This window comes from Pinus tabuliformis, chromosome 1_2 (genome assembly GCF_031772625.1).
Source record: "Pinus tabuliformis cultivar Carrire ecotype Pingquan chromosome 1_2, CPIR1, whole genome shotgun sequence".
Lineage (NCBI taxonomy): Eukaryota > Viridiplantae > Streptophyta > Pinopsida > Pinales > Pinaceae > Pinus > Pinus tabuliformis.
This window is the reverse complement of record NC_142298.1, coordinates 1,293,748,645-1,293,765,749: the sequence shown is the minus strand read 5'-3', so window position 1 is coordinate 1,293,765,749 and position 17,105 is coordinate 1,293,748,645. Positions and strand designations below refer to the sequence as shown.

Sequence of the window (17,105 nt, the reverse complement as noted above, 5' to 3'; positions counted from 1 at the left end):
AGAAAGACACCCATCTACCTTGACTTCTATCGTGAATTTGATGGAGTGAGATTAGGAATTAAGATGGTTAAGAAACAACTGTAATTTCTCACGACGGTGAGGGCAAACAATTCATGTATTTTCAATGAATCCCTTCCATCGCTTAGGGTGGAATTGAGCAGAGGCCAAAGCTTTGGTCTCAAAATCTTACACGAATAAGTTGGCAACTATAGGGGAAAGAGGAGAACCCATCACTACCCCACAAGTTTGTTCATAGAACTCACCCTCAAAGTTTCTTCCCCCCACCTTTTTTTTTTAATTCATTTTAATTTATATATTTTTAAATTCTACTTTTATTCTTTAATCATTTGTTACTTTCTTTTTCCTAATACAATATTCTCCAATATTTTAATATTAAATAATAATATTTAAAACTAATAATATTAAACTTATTTTAAATAATTAAATATACATATATAAATATATAATTCTTATTCCATAATGAAATATCAATTTCATCGTTTTTTTCTTTTGTCTCTCCAATTTCTTTCCTTTCCTTGTTATTTCTTATTAATTCTATCATTATTATTATTATTTTTAAATAATAATAATAATAATTTTTATTTACATTATTTCAATTTTCCTAACAACTAATTCATAACAACTAATTTGTGATGGCTAACTCTAGAAGATAATGCATCTTTGCTAAAAATTCAAATACATTGATTTTTTCACCTTTGTTATAAGGATGAACCACATTAGATGGTTAGAAACAACGACCAAATAGACTTAATGATGTGATTAATCCGAATCAATATGGATTTGACCAAATCTGAATGATGTGATTAATCCTAAAGACAATCTCATAATCAATATGAATCACAAAAATCTAAAATAACATTATAAGTGATCTTTTTTAATATAATTTTAGTTTTATCACTATTAAGAGTCATATCTATCATGGAAGACTATAGGTCTTAGAATATAAGTTTTAGACTATTCTTAATTGCTTACCAAAAATACTAATACATCGACACAACTAGCTTCTTTTAAACAATCCTCTAATTTATATGCCAAAAAGATAAAAATAAAAAATACCTTCACTTAACTTTAATATAAAATTATCATAAATAAATAGTACCTCACCCCAGGCAATTTTTAAGATGGATCAAAATCCAATAACATTCATAAAATAATATATATATATATATATATATATATATATATATATATATTCAACATTTTATATTATTTAAGCTAACATTATATTGATATCCTAGCTCTCCAAACTTCAAATCTCCATAATACATTTTAAAGATAATCTTTGAATGGATCTCTTATTGAATGGTTCATGAGGCACAATACTTGCTAAGGTTTTGCAAATGGGGTAGCAAGCTAAGTGGGCTTGATTGTTGGGAAAACTCCACAGTTAAGTGCGCTTGAGCCAAAGGAGATCTGGGATGGGTGACCTCCCGGGAAGTCCTGGTTACCGGGTGCAAGCCCCGGAAGTGATGATTGACGCTATGTGATTCATTTCACTAGTTCCAATCCCACTTCTTCACCCCTGTGAGCATCACCCGATGCAATGAGTGCTAAGTGAACTATTCAAAAATCATGAGAAATTAGTGAGTTACGACTACCTCTCATGGAAATGGTCATATGTGAATGACTTACTTAACGCAGTTGAATCCCAAAAATGATATCTAATATAATGCACTGCGTAAACCCCCTAACTTAAATTCAAAAAAAAAAGAGTGAAGGGATCTCTTCTTAAATGGTTCATGAGGCACAATACTTGCTAATGTTTTGCAAATGGGGTAGCAAGCTAAGTGGGCTTGATTGTGGGGAAAACTCCACAGTTAAGCGCGCTTGAGCCAAAGGAGATCTGGGATGGGTGACCTCCCGTGAAGTCTTGGTTACCGAGTGCAAGCCACGGAAGTGATGATTGACGCTATGTGATTCATTTCACTAGTTTCAATCCCACTTCTTCACCCTTGTGAGCATCACCCGATGCAATGAGTGCTAAGTGAACTATTCAAAAATCATGAGAAATTAGTCGACTACCTCTCATAGAAATGGTCATATGTGATTCATTTCACTAGTTTCAATCCCACTTCTTCACCCTTGTGAGCATCACCTGATGCAATTCATTTCACTAGTTTCAATCCCACTTCTTCACCCCTGTGAGCATCACCCGATGCAATGAGTGCTAAGTGAACTATTCAAAAATCACGAGAAATTAGTCGACTACCTCTCATAGAAATGGTCATATGTGATTCATTTCACTAGTTTCAATCCCACTTCTTCACCCGTGTGAGCATCACGTGATGCAATGAGTGCTAAGTGAACTATTCAAAAATCATGAGAAATTAGTGGACTACCTCTCATAGAAATAGTCATAAGTGAATGACTTGTTGAATCCCAAAAATAATATCTAAAATAAATACCTCCACATAAAGAAAATTTTAACATTGACCAAAATCCAATAACAATATTTTATATATATATATATATATATATATATATAATAATTTACAACATCAAATGATATTGTGGATCACTTAGTGGCTCTCGAAGGTTCAATTTTCTATAATACATTGCAAAGACAAAGAAACCAGGTGAAACATCCATAATCAACAACTTTAAAATTAATGCCCACTTGTTCAGCCGGATCAAAGGGCATATTCGGGCATATATTTACGCTTTTGACTGCTCTTCAATAAAGCAAGACAGCTTCCCCATGGGGACCCATCTCAGAATATTGAACTTTTGTCCTTGAAATAAAATATTAAGACACAATAGTGAGCATGTAACAGTCCTGCATTGTATAAAATATTAGTTGACAGTCCTGCACTGTATAAAATATAATATAGCTAATAATTATGGTCCATGTTTTTCCATTTAGTTAAAATTCTCAACCCCTGAAAGTCACACTAAAGCTAAATTTTGGACAGTAGTCTGTCACAAGCTGATAAAGAAGAGATCGATTAGAATGATTATTATGGCATCGGAGTGTGCGCAAGTGCAAAAAGCCCTAAAATTAACCTAAGATCCCATGGAATACAATACTTAGTGTGTTTCACTCTAAATATTTTCCGCGTATTGGATGGAATAAATGTACATACATTGTGTAAATGTACATAGATCATATGAGTAACTAAAAGAATAATTTCAGTCGGCGGCCTCCGGAGACGGTTGAAAGACATTCTTTATGTTCTGTTAATTGAAGCCCTGCATTTCTTGAATTTACAGCTGCAATCAATTTATTGTGATTACTTCACGTGACCTTCCTTACAAAATAATCCAGTGCACACATAGTCTGTCATTTATTCCGAGGCATCAATTTATTCCATGATTTGATATGATTGTATTGACCAATCAGGAAGGCAGCGTTGAATCTGTGCCCTCCATACGTATATAAATACTACCATGTTGTTGAACGAGAGTGACGTGAGGATTCATGATGAGTAGTAGCTGGAAGAGAAGCCTACCAAGAAATATTTCCCGTATTGCAGAAGTTGGCGATGCTGGAGTAGCTGGTTCTGATATGGAAAATGGGCTCGAAACTTCTGGACATGGCCGTGCTATGATAGATGATTATGAGAGGAGATCAATTGATGTGGTGCACAAAGTGGGGATTCCTGAATCCAAGGGATTAGTCCAGCAATTCAATTCACAGGTGAAGGAAACTTTGTTTCCTGATGACCCATTTAGGGAGTTCAAAGGCAAGCCCTTTGGAAGAAAGGTGTGGTTAGGGTTTCGGTATTTCTTCCCCATACTTGAATGGGCTCCTAACTACAACCTGAATCTGTTGAAGTCTGATGTTATTTCTGGTGTCACCATTGCAAGCCTTGCCATTCCCCAGGTAATATACCATATCCCATATTCTTTTACAAGTAATTCATCAATGTTGTTGGAGATAGTTAGTCCCAGTTACGATTAGGAATTTTGGAGATAGATTAAATTTAGGATGGGTCAGTCATGGTAGAGTTCTAATTTGTGATTTCCTTATTTTATTTCTCTGTCCATCTATCAAATGTGTCATATTTATTTCATTATGTAAATAAATTAACTAGCTATTCCGGGTACATTTCAGGGCATAAGTTACGCTAAACTTGCAAATCTGCCACCCATACATGGTCTATGTGAGTTCAGGGACCTAGAAATCCAATAGAGCAATTTTTTCTTTTTGAATATTTACTTTGATGTTATGTTCTTTGTTTCTCAATGGTTTTACCTTTGTGTAATCTCCTTGTTGGGTTTTGCAGATTGTAGTTGTGTACCTCCTCTAATTTATTCCGTGCTAGGGAGTTCCCGGGACCTTGCAGTTGGACCTGTATCAATAGCTTCTCTGTTATTAGCGGTCATGCTCAGGGAAGAGGTTTCTCCAGTTGATGCCCCTGCCTTGTATTTGCAGTTAGCTTTAACTGCAACATTCTTTGCTGGAGTTTTCCAAGCTTCTTTGGGTGTTCTGAGGTGAATAGTTTGCTATAATAAATATGTTGCAGCGATTTTTTTAAAGTTTTTTGTACCAAGCCTAATACGCTAATCGATATATTACAGCCCATTTTTTCCTGTTTTGATTACAGAGCCTAATACCTTGCTTTTCATTCCCAAACATGTTCATGTTTACACAGGCTTGGTTTCATTATCGACTTTCTGTCTCGAGCAACCCTAGTTGGCTTCATGGCAGGGTCAGCTATTATAGTGTCTCTCCAGCAATTCAAAGGTGTTCTGGGAATCCAACACTTCACTCGCAACATGGACATGGTTTCTGTCTTGCATTCTGTTTTCGAGCGAAGAGATGAGGTTGTTATATACCGACTTTTTCAAACTACATTAATTAATATGGAGAATTAGGTTTCAGAAGACCTGGCTCTGAGGAATTTGTCTTTGCAGTGGACATGGCGGAGCGCTGTCATGGGAGGATTGTTCCTTGTTTTCTTACTCACTGCCCGCTACTACGTATGTGTCTTTCTCCTATTTTATGTTCCAAATTCTTTCTAAGATTTTAGCTGGTTCATGAAAAGTTTCTAGAAATACAATGTTGGATACTTTAATGCTATTGCACCAAGAGAACAGGGTGGGGAAGATCTCTGTGTCTATTTTCATGTGTGCCGCTGTTAAAAGAACACTGTTAATGACCTACATATATTAAAAGCTAGGATTTTTAATCCTCTATGTTTAGGTTTAGGGTTTAACATAGATGTGTACTAATAGAAAAATATAAAAAACCGGATTCAGTCTTTTTATCTAGTGATAAATATTAATTACATCTATTTGTTCTGCAGAGCAAGCAGAAACCGAAGCTGTTTTGGATTTCAGCAGCTGCTCCTTTGGCATCAGTTATTCTCGCTACAGCATTCATCTTCTTTATGAGACCTGAAAATCATGGCATTAGCACTGTGAGAATTCCTCACTAACTTTAGGGTTGGTCTATATACTATTAAATTCCTTCGTAACTGGGCTGACCTCTAGTATTATGCTTTCTTGTAAATATGTTCAATCTCATGATCTCCGAAGCATTTACATAAATTGTTGTCGAATTTCCTCAGATTGGTCACTTGCAGAAAGGACTGAACCCTCCTTCAATAAACATGCTATATTTTCATGGTCCATACTTTCCACTGGCACTGAAAACTGGCCTTGTCACAGGACTGATCGCACTGACGGTGAGAACAAATTTGATGTGTGTATAAAAATTGAATTATCTTTTAAAACATTATGCGCTACGTTCAAATATCCGAGAATGGCACTTCTCCCTTTGTTAAATATGAATGGCTCATTCACAGGTTAGGATATCTATCTGCTTTTACAGGAGGGAATTGCTGTGGGAAGAACATTTGCTTCTATAAAGGGTTACCAGGTGGATGGAAACAAGGAGATGATGGCCATTGGGTTCATGAATATGGCAGGATCTACTACTTCTTGCTATGTTACAACAGGTATACATATACAACTTATTTCCATATCATATACCTAAATAAAAACTCAATCCATCCAACAATTTTTAAGCAATGGTAGAGATCCCTGTTATTCAGAGTCTGTATTCAAAACTCATTCACAAAAACAATGGCACACACAATTTACACTATTACACAATGTTTACATGGAAAAACCTAATAACTGCAACAATTTTTTACATGCTTAACTATTCTGATATGCCAAAACAGTGATTTGCATGATTAACTCATACAAACCTTACACTGATATTATACTCGTGTAATACAAATTTAACATATATGATATACATTTAATACAAATTTATATTGCAGGTTCTTTCTCTAGGTCTGCTGTGAATTACAATGCAGGATGCAAGAGTACAGTATCAAACATAGTTATGGCTGTAACAGTCATGGTTACTCTTCTGCTTCTAACTCCGCTCTTCTACCACACTCCTGTTGTGGTGTTATCATCAATAATAGTAGCAGCAGTTATAGGTCTCATCGATATCCCTACAGCCTATTTTATATGGAAAGTCGATAAGGTGGATTTCTTTGCATGTATGGGAGCTTTTGCAGGAGTCATCTTCATCTCAGTTCAAACAGGCCTTCTCATAGCGGTACAATTTATATTCAATCCAATTTCTGTACAAATTCTATTCATTATTTTCCATTAGCTGGAAACAATATGTACCATAGATGAAGCTTTCTCATCCATATAGAAATCTACAGGTGGGTATCTCTGTGTTCAAAATATTGCTGGACATAACAAGGCCACAGACTGTTCTCCTCGGCAATATTCCAGGCACATCACTGTACAGAAATATGGAGCAATACAAGGAAGCTTTAAGAGTACCTGGGTTTCTAATTCTTGGGATCGCTTCACCAATTTATTTTGCTAATTCTACCTATTTGAGAGAGAGGTTAATATCCTAACACAACTTTCATTTATATCTTACTCTTTAAATTCAACCTATTTGAGAGAGAGGTTAATATCCTAACACAACTTTCATTTATATCTTACTCTTTAAATTGAAGGCCGAGAGAAAAGGAATTTTTCTTTCATAATTTATTTATTGCAGAATTCTGAGATGGGTACAAGATGAAGAAGATCGCATAGAGAAGGAAAAGGCAAATACACTGCAGTATGTCATACTAGATTTCACAGGTAATCATTTATTACCATCATAACAGGATTCTAAGTACTGTTGAGCATGGTAATGAATATGCCAATCGCTTTAGATAATAGCATGGATTCCTCTGGACCTACAGATGATCAGAGAAACAAAAATCTTATAAGAAATGTCATTATATTCCTGCAGCTGTGACCACCATTGACACCACTGGGATTAACAGTCTTCTGGAGCTGAAAAAGACACTAATGAAACGCGGACTTCAGGTGAAATTTTTTGTTCGTTTTTGGAATTCATGACTATGCATCTCAAACATATAATTGTCATATGACTTAAAAGGTGGAAATATTTACAGGTTGCTGTTGTAAACCCTGGAGCAAAAGTCGTGGAAAAGCTGCAACGAGCAAATATGCTCGAGAGTTTTGGTGGCGATTGCTGGTTTGTGTCGGTACGGGAAGCTATCTATTCATTTTCTTCGCTGCTCAAGATTGAGGCCTGCTGAGGTCGGGGTGAGAAACAGGAAATACTTATAATTCTATATTCAGTTTACTAATGGAGGCTCAAAATTTTTAAGAGAGGAGTTGTGAGAACTATCGTTGATTTTTCTTATAATTATTGACATAACTATAAGGTGACAGCTTTACTTGCTATGAATAACATCCTCTCACTGGTTCAGGCCGACTGCCTGAACAACAGAGGATTATGTCACAAAATATTTTGTATGTATCAATAAGTAGAAGAGGGAGCAAAGCTTGTATTCCCTCTCTTTGAGTAAATAGTTGCACAAGTAAGAACTCGAAAATCGTTTTCATATTTGTGGGGTTTTCATTGTCGATATGAAACCTGAGTTGTGTTTAGTGGGAGGCAGGAATCTTGATTAATAAACTTTAAAGTAATGGGAAGACATTCCTACCATGATATCAATGTCTTTAATTCCTAACCATTCTTTTTATAGTCGGTTGATTGTAAAAGGCTCTCTACACTGTTGTTTGCCTGTGATATCACAACTTTAAAAATCATAATGATTATCGACTTTAGATAGAAATAAATAATATCATCATACTCATTAAGAAAATTAAATATTACAATCCAAACATCATTTTATGAAACTATATATTATTAGATTAATATATATAAATTTAATGGAGTGAATTTTATAATGTTTTTTTTTTTTTTATATATTTTTATATTTATAAATTTTAAATTTAATAATTAATTTTAAAAATACTTTTATAATAATCATATTTTTATAATATTAATAATCATTCATTTATATTATTTAAATTTAAAATATTTTTTATCAAAATATTATATATAGTATTTTATTATTTAAATATTTAAAATATTCTTTATTTATATATTTTTTATTTTATGATAAGGGAGTAATGTTTTTAGATGAAAAAAATACTTAATATATGCACAAGAATAATATGATTTATTAATCATGGTTATATTGTAATTTAATTATTAGAAATGATATATAATTTATCCATCATGATGTATTTATTGGTAGGGCATTGTGAGTAGTGGGGATAGAGCTTTGTGGTTTACTGATTGAATTGTGATTATAAATATAAATTTTGAATTATATTCAAAGCATTACTTAAAAAACCACATCTTGAATTCCCAAATTCACTATTAACCTCAAACCTCTATACAAGGCATAAACTTTAGGTATATTATTAGAAGTATGACTTAAAACTCAAACATGATTATGTTTTTCTTGATTCTTAAGATAAAAAGTTACCTTACCACCTTAAAATATCTTATTCTTTTAATTATATTAATGATTATGGTTTAAAATCTATGATTCTTATTTTTTGTTCCTTAAAGATAATAGATAAAATATATATTTTTTTTAATTTAAAAAATTAATATTATTTCTATTTAAATAATATTTATAATGATAAAAGTAAATTTTTTTTTTTTTTGAGTTTTTACATCGATTTGACAGTCACATATGCATTAAAAAAATTGAACGCTAACAAAAATAAATAATCTACACCACTAGTTGGTTCGAAATGCGTTGACAAATTTATGCCAAAATTATTCTTTAAATATTATGGATCACAAAAGCCTCAATTCAACAATCTACACTACCTTAATGATAAATTTAATATATATAATAAATCCATGTTGAAAGATGTCATGTTTTCCATAATTGACCCGTGGAATATAACTTATTAAAAATGTGTTCAAAACATTTAAAGTTTTAATTTTATAAAAAAATGATTATAATTTAAAAAAAATATAGTTAAGTTATATATATATAGACCATGACATGGAAACATTCTTTTCTAGTGGTGGAAGACTCAAAATGACTGCAATGTTAGTAGGATCCACTAGCAATCCTTCTGTGCATTAAATATTTTTCAGGTGTATGTCGAACATGGAGCAGAAGATGCATTTCTTTGTATTCAGTAAAAAATGCATCTGCCTGCATCAAGTAGATGCGGTTGACCTATTAACCCGCTTTTCCTAAATATTAGATTTACGCTTTCTAAAAGTACGTTAAGTGACTCGGCCAAAAAGGAGAGGATTTGGTCGATGTGGGTTAAGTGACTCCACTCACAGGAGAGGAACGAAGTCGTTCATCCATCATAATAGGGGTGAGGCAGATCAAGGAGGTTATTTTCTAAGGAGATGTAGTTTTATTTTCATATTATATATATAGATTATAAAAATGTTTTATTTAATTAATAATTAATAATAATTAAAAAATATTTTTTAATTTAATTTTAAATCTTAAATTTTTTATTTAAAAAAAATATTATATCAAAATAATAATTTAATTTAGATATAACTTTAATTAAAACTATTTAAATGAGTTGTATTTTTTTCCTTAAACCATGTCAAGTTTCATATATATGTATGAGATGTGCTCCACATGTCATGCTTAATAGATTAACATTTTTCTTTGTTTCTCTTTAAAATTGATTGGTTTATAAAAAAAATTAGAGAAGTATGATCGGGTATATTATTATTTTTTTTAATTTAATTTAATGTATCATTAATATAAGTATATAAAAATGGTTAGTAAATGGTTAGTAAATATATATGTCTAGAAATTATTTATTTTATAATATATTTTATTTTACTAAAATTAAAATTAATTTAATTATATTATTATTTTAAATTATCATTATTACTAATTATATAAAATAAATGATTGGTAAATGTTGGTAGGTATTAATTCATAATAAGTATCGAAACACTTACTTAATCATACATTTGAAATTGCTAAAATTAAAAAAATCTTGAGAATTAATTAAATTATCACTTTATTAAAATATATATTACTATTATTACTCCTTGAGAAGACAAGATTCTAACAATAGATTTGTTTGTTGATCACTACTATTTTAACATTTACCAATGCAGTTTATAATGTTTAAATTTGAAAAATAATATGTATTTCTCAATATTATTAAAACCAGTCTAGATCCATCTTAACATTGGATCTATAAGTGTCAAGAGGGATCAAATCTCTTGAGATGCAAACCTATTCTTAACGTTGAATCTATCAAGTGTCAAGAGGGATCAAATCTCTTGAGATGCAAACCCCTTTTAAATTGAAAAGAGATTTGATCTGACTTTGTATTTGATAGATCTGGGGTTAAGATGGATCTAGGTTTGTTTTTGTATACACATACCATATCTAGGTTGGATCCATATCTCTCCCTCTCTCTCTCTCTCTCTCTCTCTTCCTTACCCTTTTATTTTATTTATCTTCTTCTCTCTCACCTCTCCTCTCTATATTCCCTCATTTCCCCTCACCCTCTCTAGCTTGTCACTCTATCTCTCTATACATCTATCTCTATATGCCTTTGTTCTTCCCTCCCCCTCTCTCTCCCTCCAGCTCTATCTTTCTCTGCCTCCCTCCCCTCTCTATATTCCCTCATTTCCCCTCACCCTCTCTACCTTGTCACTCTATCTCTCTATACATCTATCTCGATATGTCTTTGTTCTTCCCTCCCTCTCTCTCCCCCTCCAACTCCATCTTTCTCTACCTCCCTCTCTCCGCTCCCTCCCCTCCTCTCTCTCTTCATTCCTCTCTCTTACACATCCCTCTCTCTCCCCCTACCCATCACTCTTTCTCTCTCTTCCCTCCAACTCAATGACTATCTTCCTCCCTCTCTCCTTATCTTCCCCCCCACTCTCCATCCATATGATGGAGAATTTTCACTGTATGCAATGTTTTTTTTTTTGTTGTGGTTCACAAACATCTTGGTCAACGGGTGGTCACTATGTCCATAGAAAAATTTGGGCTGATCAACCTCGAAGGGAATCTAGACCCGCGGCCCACTAGCAAGGCCTAATCCCAAGGGCTTCAGGCAAAATTGAACTTGTGACCTCTCGATCAGCGAGGCACTGATTTTGACCAACTGAGCTAACCCTTGGGGCTACACTCTATCCAATGTTATATGTAATGTCTAAAATATTTTACACTTTAATTTTTTTTAATATGAAATGAGTTATGATTTTTTTGCCCGTGGTATTGATTAGCCATGATATTGGCACATGGTATTGTAACAAAACCTATTTACAAGTTAATAATTCCATGGTAAAGTGGGGGTGGATATCCATGGTTAAGAAACTTGTTATATTGTAGGTTTACTGTAAGTATTAAATTTTTATGTTCTTATTAATTAAATTTAAATATGGTTATGGAATCATTGTTATTCCCTGCCAAGGCAAGACTCTAACAATATATTTGTATGTTGATCACTATTAGTTTAGCATTGACCAATCATTAGCCATGATATTGGCCCATAGTATTGTAACAAAACCTATTTACAAATTAAGAATTCCATGGTAATGTGGGGGTGGATATCTATGGTTAAGAAACTTGTTATATTGTAGGTTTTTTTTTTTTTTTTTTTTCCTAAATAAGACTAAATCTATTAAAGAGACAAAAAATAATGATACATGGAAGCACCGGCCTCTGCAGAACCTATCTCAGAGTTTACCAAGTAAAAAAAACAGTAGCTGAAAAAGAGACTGCCCTCAAGGGGAAACCAATCCAAAAATCATGGTGTGAGTTGCCCATGCAGGGGAACTAGCCTGTAATTCCCATGTATAAGAGATTTTTTAGTAGAACAAAAAACAAAATTGACCCCAAATAATAGCAGTTACATCAGAAAACTACAAAAGAGACCCTTAAGATGGTGACCAAGTGTCTAAAACCCTGAATAAAAAGTTGTGGCCTGCTAGGTGTCAGTAGGCAGCAGAGGTTCCTCCATGATGAGACACCCATAGGCATAAATATATTCGAAGTCTTGCTGTTGTCTACTTGTCATGGCTTCTGTCTTCTTCTTGCCACCTGGAGTGCTCGTCGTGGCTTCCATCTTCACATTACCGCCAGGAGTGTTGTCCGTCCGGTTCAAAGCGAGCTATGTCCGTCTGGTTCAGAGCGTCACTAAGAGATCTGCGAGTCCCCGAGCTAGTGCCAGTCCTATCCTGTATGTTGCGAGCCGGGACAACAGTGCACTGTGGCTCCTCTATGAAGGCGACAGAAATGGTGGCGTTAATACAAGGGCGTTCCAAGGTGCATCTAAACTAGAATTGGGTTGAATGACAGGAATTCGTCATCGGCACAAAGTCATCTGGGGAGTGCTAGGCTTCTGCATCACGCCTCAAGCCAGTCCTCTGGGCATGCTCTCTGCCACTGCGAGTGGTGGGATACCGACCCGTGCAGTGAGCAGTAGTCAAGGGTGAGGAGGAATCCGCAGGAGTCAAGTCAGACAAGGACAACGAGTTGTTCTGCCTCTGTTGCTACCCCTTTGACTTCTCATTTTGTGCCTCAAACGGGGCATATTCGCTTGGTAAATATTTGTACGCCAGGTGCTTGGAGGAGTAGGAGAAGGGATGGAATGGTTCATGGAGGAAGGAGAGTGAGGAATTCGATTACCAAAGGTGGAATTCTGTGTTAAAGCAGCAGCTCCATAGCAGCAAAGTAGGTTGTGCGAGAAGTGGGCACCTTCGTTCATCTCAATGCAACAGAGGATCTGACACCTTCTCCCCATGGTCATTTGAGAGCTCAGCTCTGCAGTAGTGGGGAGGGAGTTATAGGCAAGAGGAGTTAGAACAGGGGGAAGATGATCTGCATTCTCCATCTTAAGGATCAAAATAAGGTAGCCTCCGCCCTCACTCATCATTAACGTTTTTCGGCTTTCAGACAGCATTAAAACACCATAAATTATGGCGGTGGGTGTCTTGGTTGCAGCGCGGGTGGCCATGTGGCCACGCCACTTGCCCACCCAGATGAGCAGCGTTGTACCAACGCCATTAATCACCCCATTAATCACCCGCATCTGGGAATGTTATATTGTAGGTTTACTGTAGGTATTAAATTGTTATGTTCTTGTTAATTAAATTTAAATATGGTTATGGAATCATTTTTATTCCCTGCAAAGGAAAGACTCTAACAATCTATTTGTATGTTGATCACTATTAGTTTAGCATTGACCAATGCAAATCATAATGTTTAACTTTAAAAAATAAATATTTATTTTTGCATATTATTAAAAAAAAAAATCAAACATTTGTTTGGATCATAATTTCAAGGCCTTCACAGTTTAATGTCACGACGATAATTGACTTAAACATTTTATGCCATAGTGTATGGATATGGTTACAATATTCATGCATGACTTTTAGATATTTGTGTAGTGATTTTTTATTCCTACACCTTACAGAAAACTGTCCAAAAATAAAATACTTGAAAATAACTTATACTCAAGTAAATAACATGTATTCCATTAATTACTTCCCACCATAATTTAATAAAGTCTTTGCATAAAAAATGTATAGGAATAAGATGTAAAAAATATACTTCCACAAGTTACTTCCCACAATTATTTATGTTTTATTTAACAATAAAATTGTAAATGTGTAGACATTTACTACCCACGAAAATTTATGCAAGTTTTTCTTCTTAACAAGGCATTTCCACAATTATTTATGTTTTATTTAACACTTATGTGGAAGTAAAATTGTAAATGCATAGACTTTTACTACCCACGAAAATTTATGCAAGTTTTTCTTCTTAAGCAAGCAATTTATTTAACCACTTCAAATATCAATTTATTTGTTGCAAGCAAGACTATAGTATGATTTTTCTATAAACCATTATTTATTTAGCATTGACCAATGTAACATATAATTATTTATGCAATTTTTCCTATAACATAATTTCTAACTTATTGGAGGGACCCGCAAAACAAAATTATAAAATAACAAATTGAAATTTTTTATTTTTATTACTTTTAACATTTTATTGATCTAAGATTTAAATATTTACATTACAACATTTCCACCATACTCACTCTATATTACTTTTAACCTTTTATTATTTTTTAATTGAATTGACATATAAATGTTAAATGTTTATGTTAAATGTTAAACATTTAAGCCTTCACATCTACTTCTATATTGATTTATATGTTAAATGTTAAACATTTAAGGCCACATCTACTTCTATATTGATTTCTAATTAGGGTCGACATTGACATTAGATTTAATTTGTTAAATGTTAAATGTTAAATATTTATGCTTGACATCTACCCCATACTGGGTTGTAGAGCACCTCTTGGTTCAAAAACTAATTTTCAAACATTTCACTTGACCATAACTTGAAGGCCTTATTGTAACCTTTGCATGTGATAACTTTGTGTGGATAACTAAATCTAATATTTTATCCCATAATTTATGGATATGGTACAATATTCATGCATTATTTTTAAATATTTTTGTTGCGATTTTTATTATTATGTTTTGAGGGAAGCAAATAACATATTTATCATCAGTGTTTTCCCACCATAACTTAAGAAATTCCTTGCATAAAAAATGGATATGTATAAGACTTTCACCATTATTTATATTTTCCTCAGTACTTGTGTAAGAGTAAAACTATAAATGTATAGACTTACTACTCACCAAAATTTATGCAAATCCAACAATTAATTTATCGACTCCACTTCTCAATTTATTAGTTCCTCCCAAGTAATACTATAGGATTCAATTTCCAAATAACATATTTACCATCAGTTTGTCCCACCATAACTTAAGAATTTCCTTACATAAAAAATGGATACGAATAAGATGTAAATAAATATATTTATTGGGAGTTATTTCTCACCATTATTTATATTTTCCTTAGTACTTGTGTAGGAGTAAAACTATAAATGTGTAGACTTTCTACTCACCAAAATTTATGCAACTATATGTCCCTGATCCAACAATTAATTTATCGACTCCACTTCTCAATTTATTAGTTCCTCCCAAGTAATACTATAGGATTCAATTTCCCTATTAACTACTATTAATTTAGCTAACATCGACCAATATAGTCTATAATTTTTTATGCAATTTTTCTCATAACATAATTTTTAACTCGAGTGGTATGTACTAAGCTAGCCTTTAGCACTTGTTAATGATAAAAAATTGATATACAAATTAAACATATATACATTTGAAACAAATATAATATGGGGTGTTGTAGCTTCTTTCCCCTTATATATATATATATATATATAGTCAACATTTTTCTATTAATTCAGAGTAGGATTACATCGTGAGGAGTGCTTCAAATGAGCAAAAATGGCTTCACTCCGACTAGACTTTTTTGCCTCTAGATACATACAAAATAAAGATGACAACAACTTCAAAAAACTGGATTTCTTATGGTTCACTGCCAAAAATGGCAAAGCCTACTTTCATTCTGGTGCATTTTCTATAATGGGAAGAGCTACCACATTTTCTTGAGTTGTTGGCCTATGGAACACATCATGGGCAGGATTCCATGTGCACCATATGAGTCTCGAAGTCATCCATATGAGCTTAGAGATTCTATTGGTTCCTTCTCAGAGAGGCTTTTCAATCCATGACGCGTCGTTGATTATGTAGGATACCTGTGAAGGATCTAACATGGTCTGCATGTTCTAGATGACGAGCTTGAGAGAGTTAGTCTACATAATGTTGAAGGAGGAAGAGTTGAGCCTCAATTGAGTAGAATAGGACTAACAAGTCGACATTCCCCAGAGAGTCCCGCCTCAACGCCACTAGTTCACCTTCGTCATCCCGATTTTTCCTCCTGGGGTTGCCTCCCCCTCTTTGTGGATTCCGGTGGCATCGATGCATCCTGCTATTGGCCATCAACTGGCCTTGTGCCTTTGCAAATATTAGACCCAGGGGCCAACCACAAACCCAATAACGTAAAGTCTTGAGATGATATCGACGTTTACCACCCACGACAATTCAAAAAACAATGATGTGTGCCTGTTGCACATACCCACGCCCACCAACATGCACTGACCCAAGTGACCCACTCTTCCAAAGATAGAAAAATCAAGGAGAGGAATTGATTGCAGGACATAGAATCTCACTTGGATTAATACAAAGAAAGAGAGAGGTGGTCCTTATCTGTGACATAACCTTCAACAACAACCTGGCAAACTGTCTACCACCTTCCATCTTGAACGTCCACCAACACCTATGCCATAGAGCTAAGACGCATGGCCACTAGTTGACCAATTCAATTTGAGGAGGGTTATTACCAAACCAAGATCCCAAGTTGTGTGAACAAATCAATTGCTGGTCTCATTGAAAGGTGTTGAACTAAATTTTCTTTTGTTGTGAGCCTCCTCTTCCCCAAAGAACCAGACAAACGTCCCAAGGGGACCCTCCACGAATTCAGATCAGTTTCTGATTCTCCTGCTACTAATCGCCCGACTAATTTTTATGTGGCTTAGAATTAAATTAATTGATATATATATATATATATATATATATATATATATATATATATTTAACAAACTATAATTAAATTTTAAATTAATATTATTAAAACCTGATATAAAATTTAACGTAATAAATTAATAATATTTTTAAAAATTTCAAAACTAATTGAAAGTAAAATTTTAATTATTTTAAATTTGAAATGACTTGTGGTTTTTGTCCATATGATTGAAAATTCATTATTGTAACACTGTTTAAATTGGAATGGTGAATGGTATTGGATATGGTATTGTAAAAATAAAGTTAGCTTAAG

General features: G+C 33.7%; 1 protein-coding gene across 1 annotated transcript; it reads left to right on the top strand.

Moving 5' to 3' along the window:
* The first annotated feature begins 3,185 nt into the window (after positions 1 to 3,185).
* Positions 3,186 to 7,830, top strand: LOC149210960 (putative sulfate transporter 3.3). Its single transcript, XM_089396836.1, has 13 exons — positions 3,186 to 3,844; positions 4,076 to 4,124; positions 4,248 to 4,455; positions 4,617 to 4,788; positions 4,879 to 4,944; positions 5,271 to 5,384; positions 5,535 to 5,651; positions 5,798 to 5,924; positions 6,255 to 6,541; positions 6,654 to 6,844; positions 7,004 to 7,089; positions 7,244 to 7,320; positions 7,410 to 7,830. The coding sequence occupies exons 1-13, from the start codon at positions 3,440 to 3,442 to the stop codon at positions 7,554 to 7,556; spliced, it is 2,046 nt and encodes a 681-aa protein (XP_089252962.1). The 5' UTR covers positions 3,186 to 3,439; the 3' UTR covers positions 7,557 to 7,830.
* Positions 7,831 to 17,105: the final 9,275 nt, after the last annotated feature.

Excerpts from the sequence above, each read along its gene's own strand:
- LOC149210960 (XM_089396836.1), top strand. The coding sequence starts at position 3,440 with ATGATGAGTAGTAGCTGGAAGAGAAGCCTACCAAGAAATATTTCCCGT. Across the intron at positions 5,385-5,534 it reads AAAATCATGGCATTAGCACT|ATTGGTCACTTGCAGAAAGG; the intron begins GTGAGAATTCCT and ends GAATTTCCTCAG. Across the intron at positions 5,652-5,797 it reads CAGGACTGATCGCACTGACG|GAGGGAATTGCTGTGGGAAG; the intron begins GTGAGAACAAAT and ends CTGCTTTTACAG.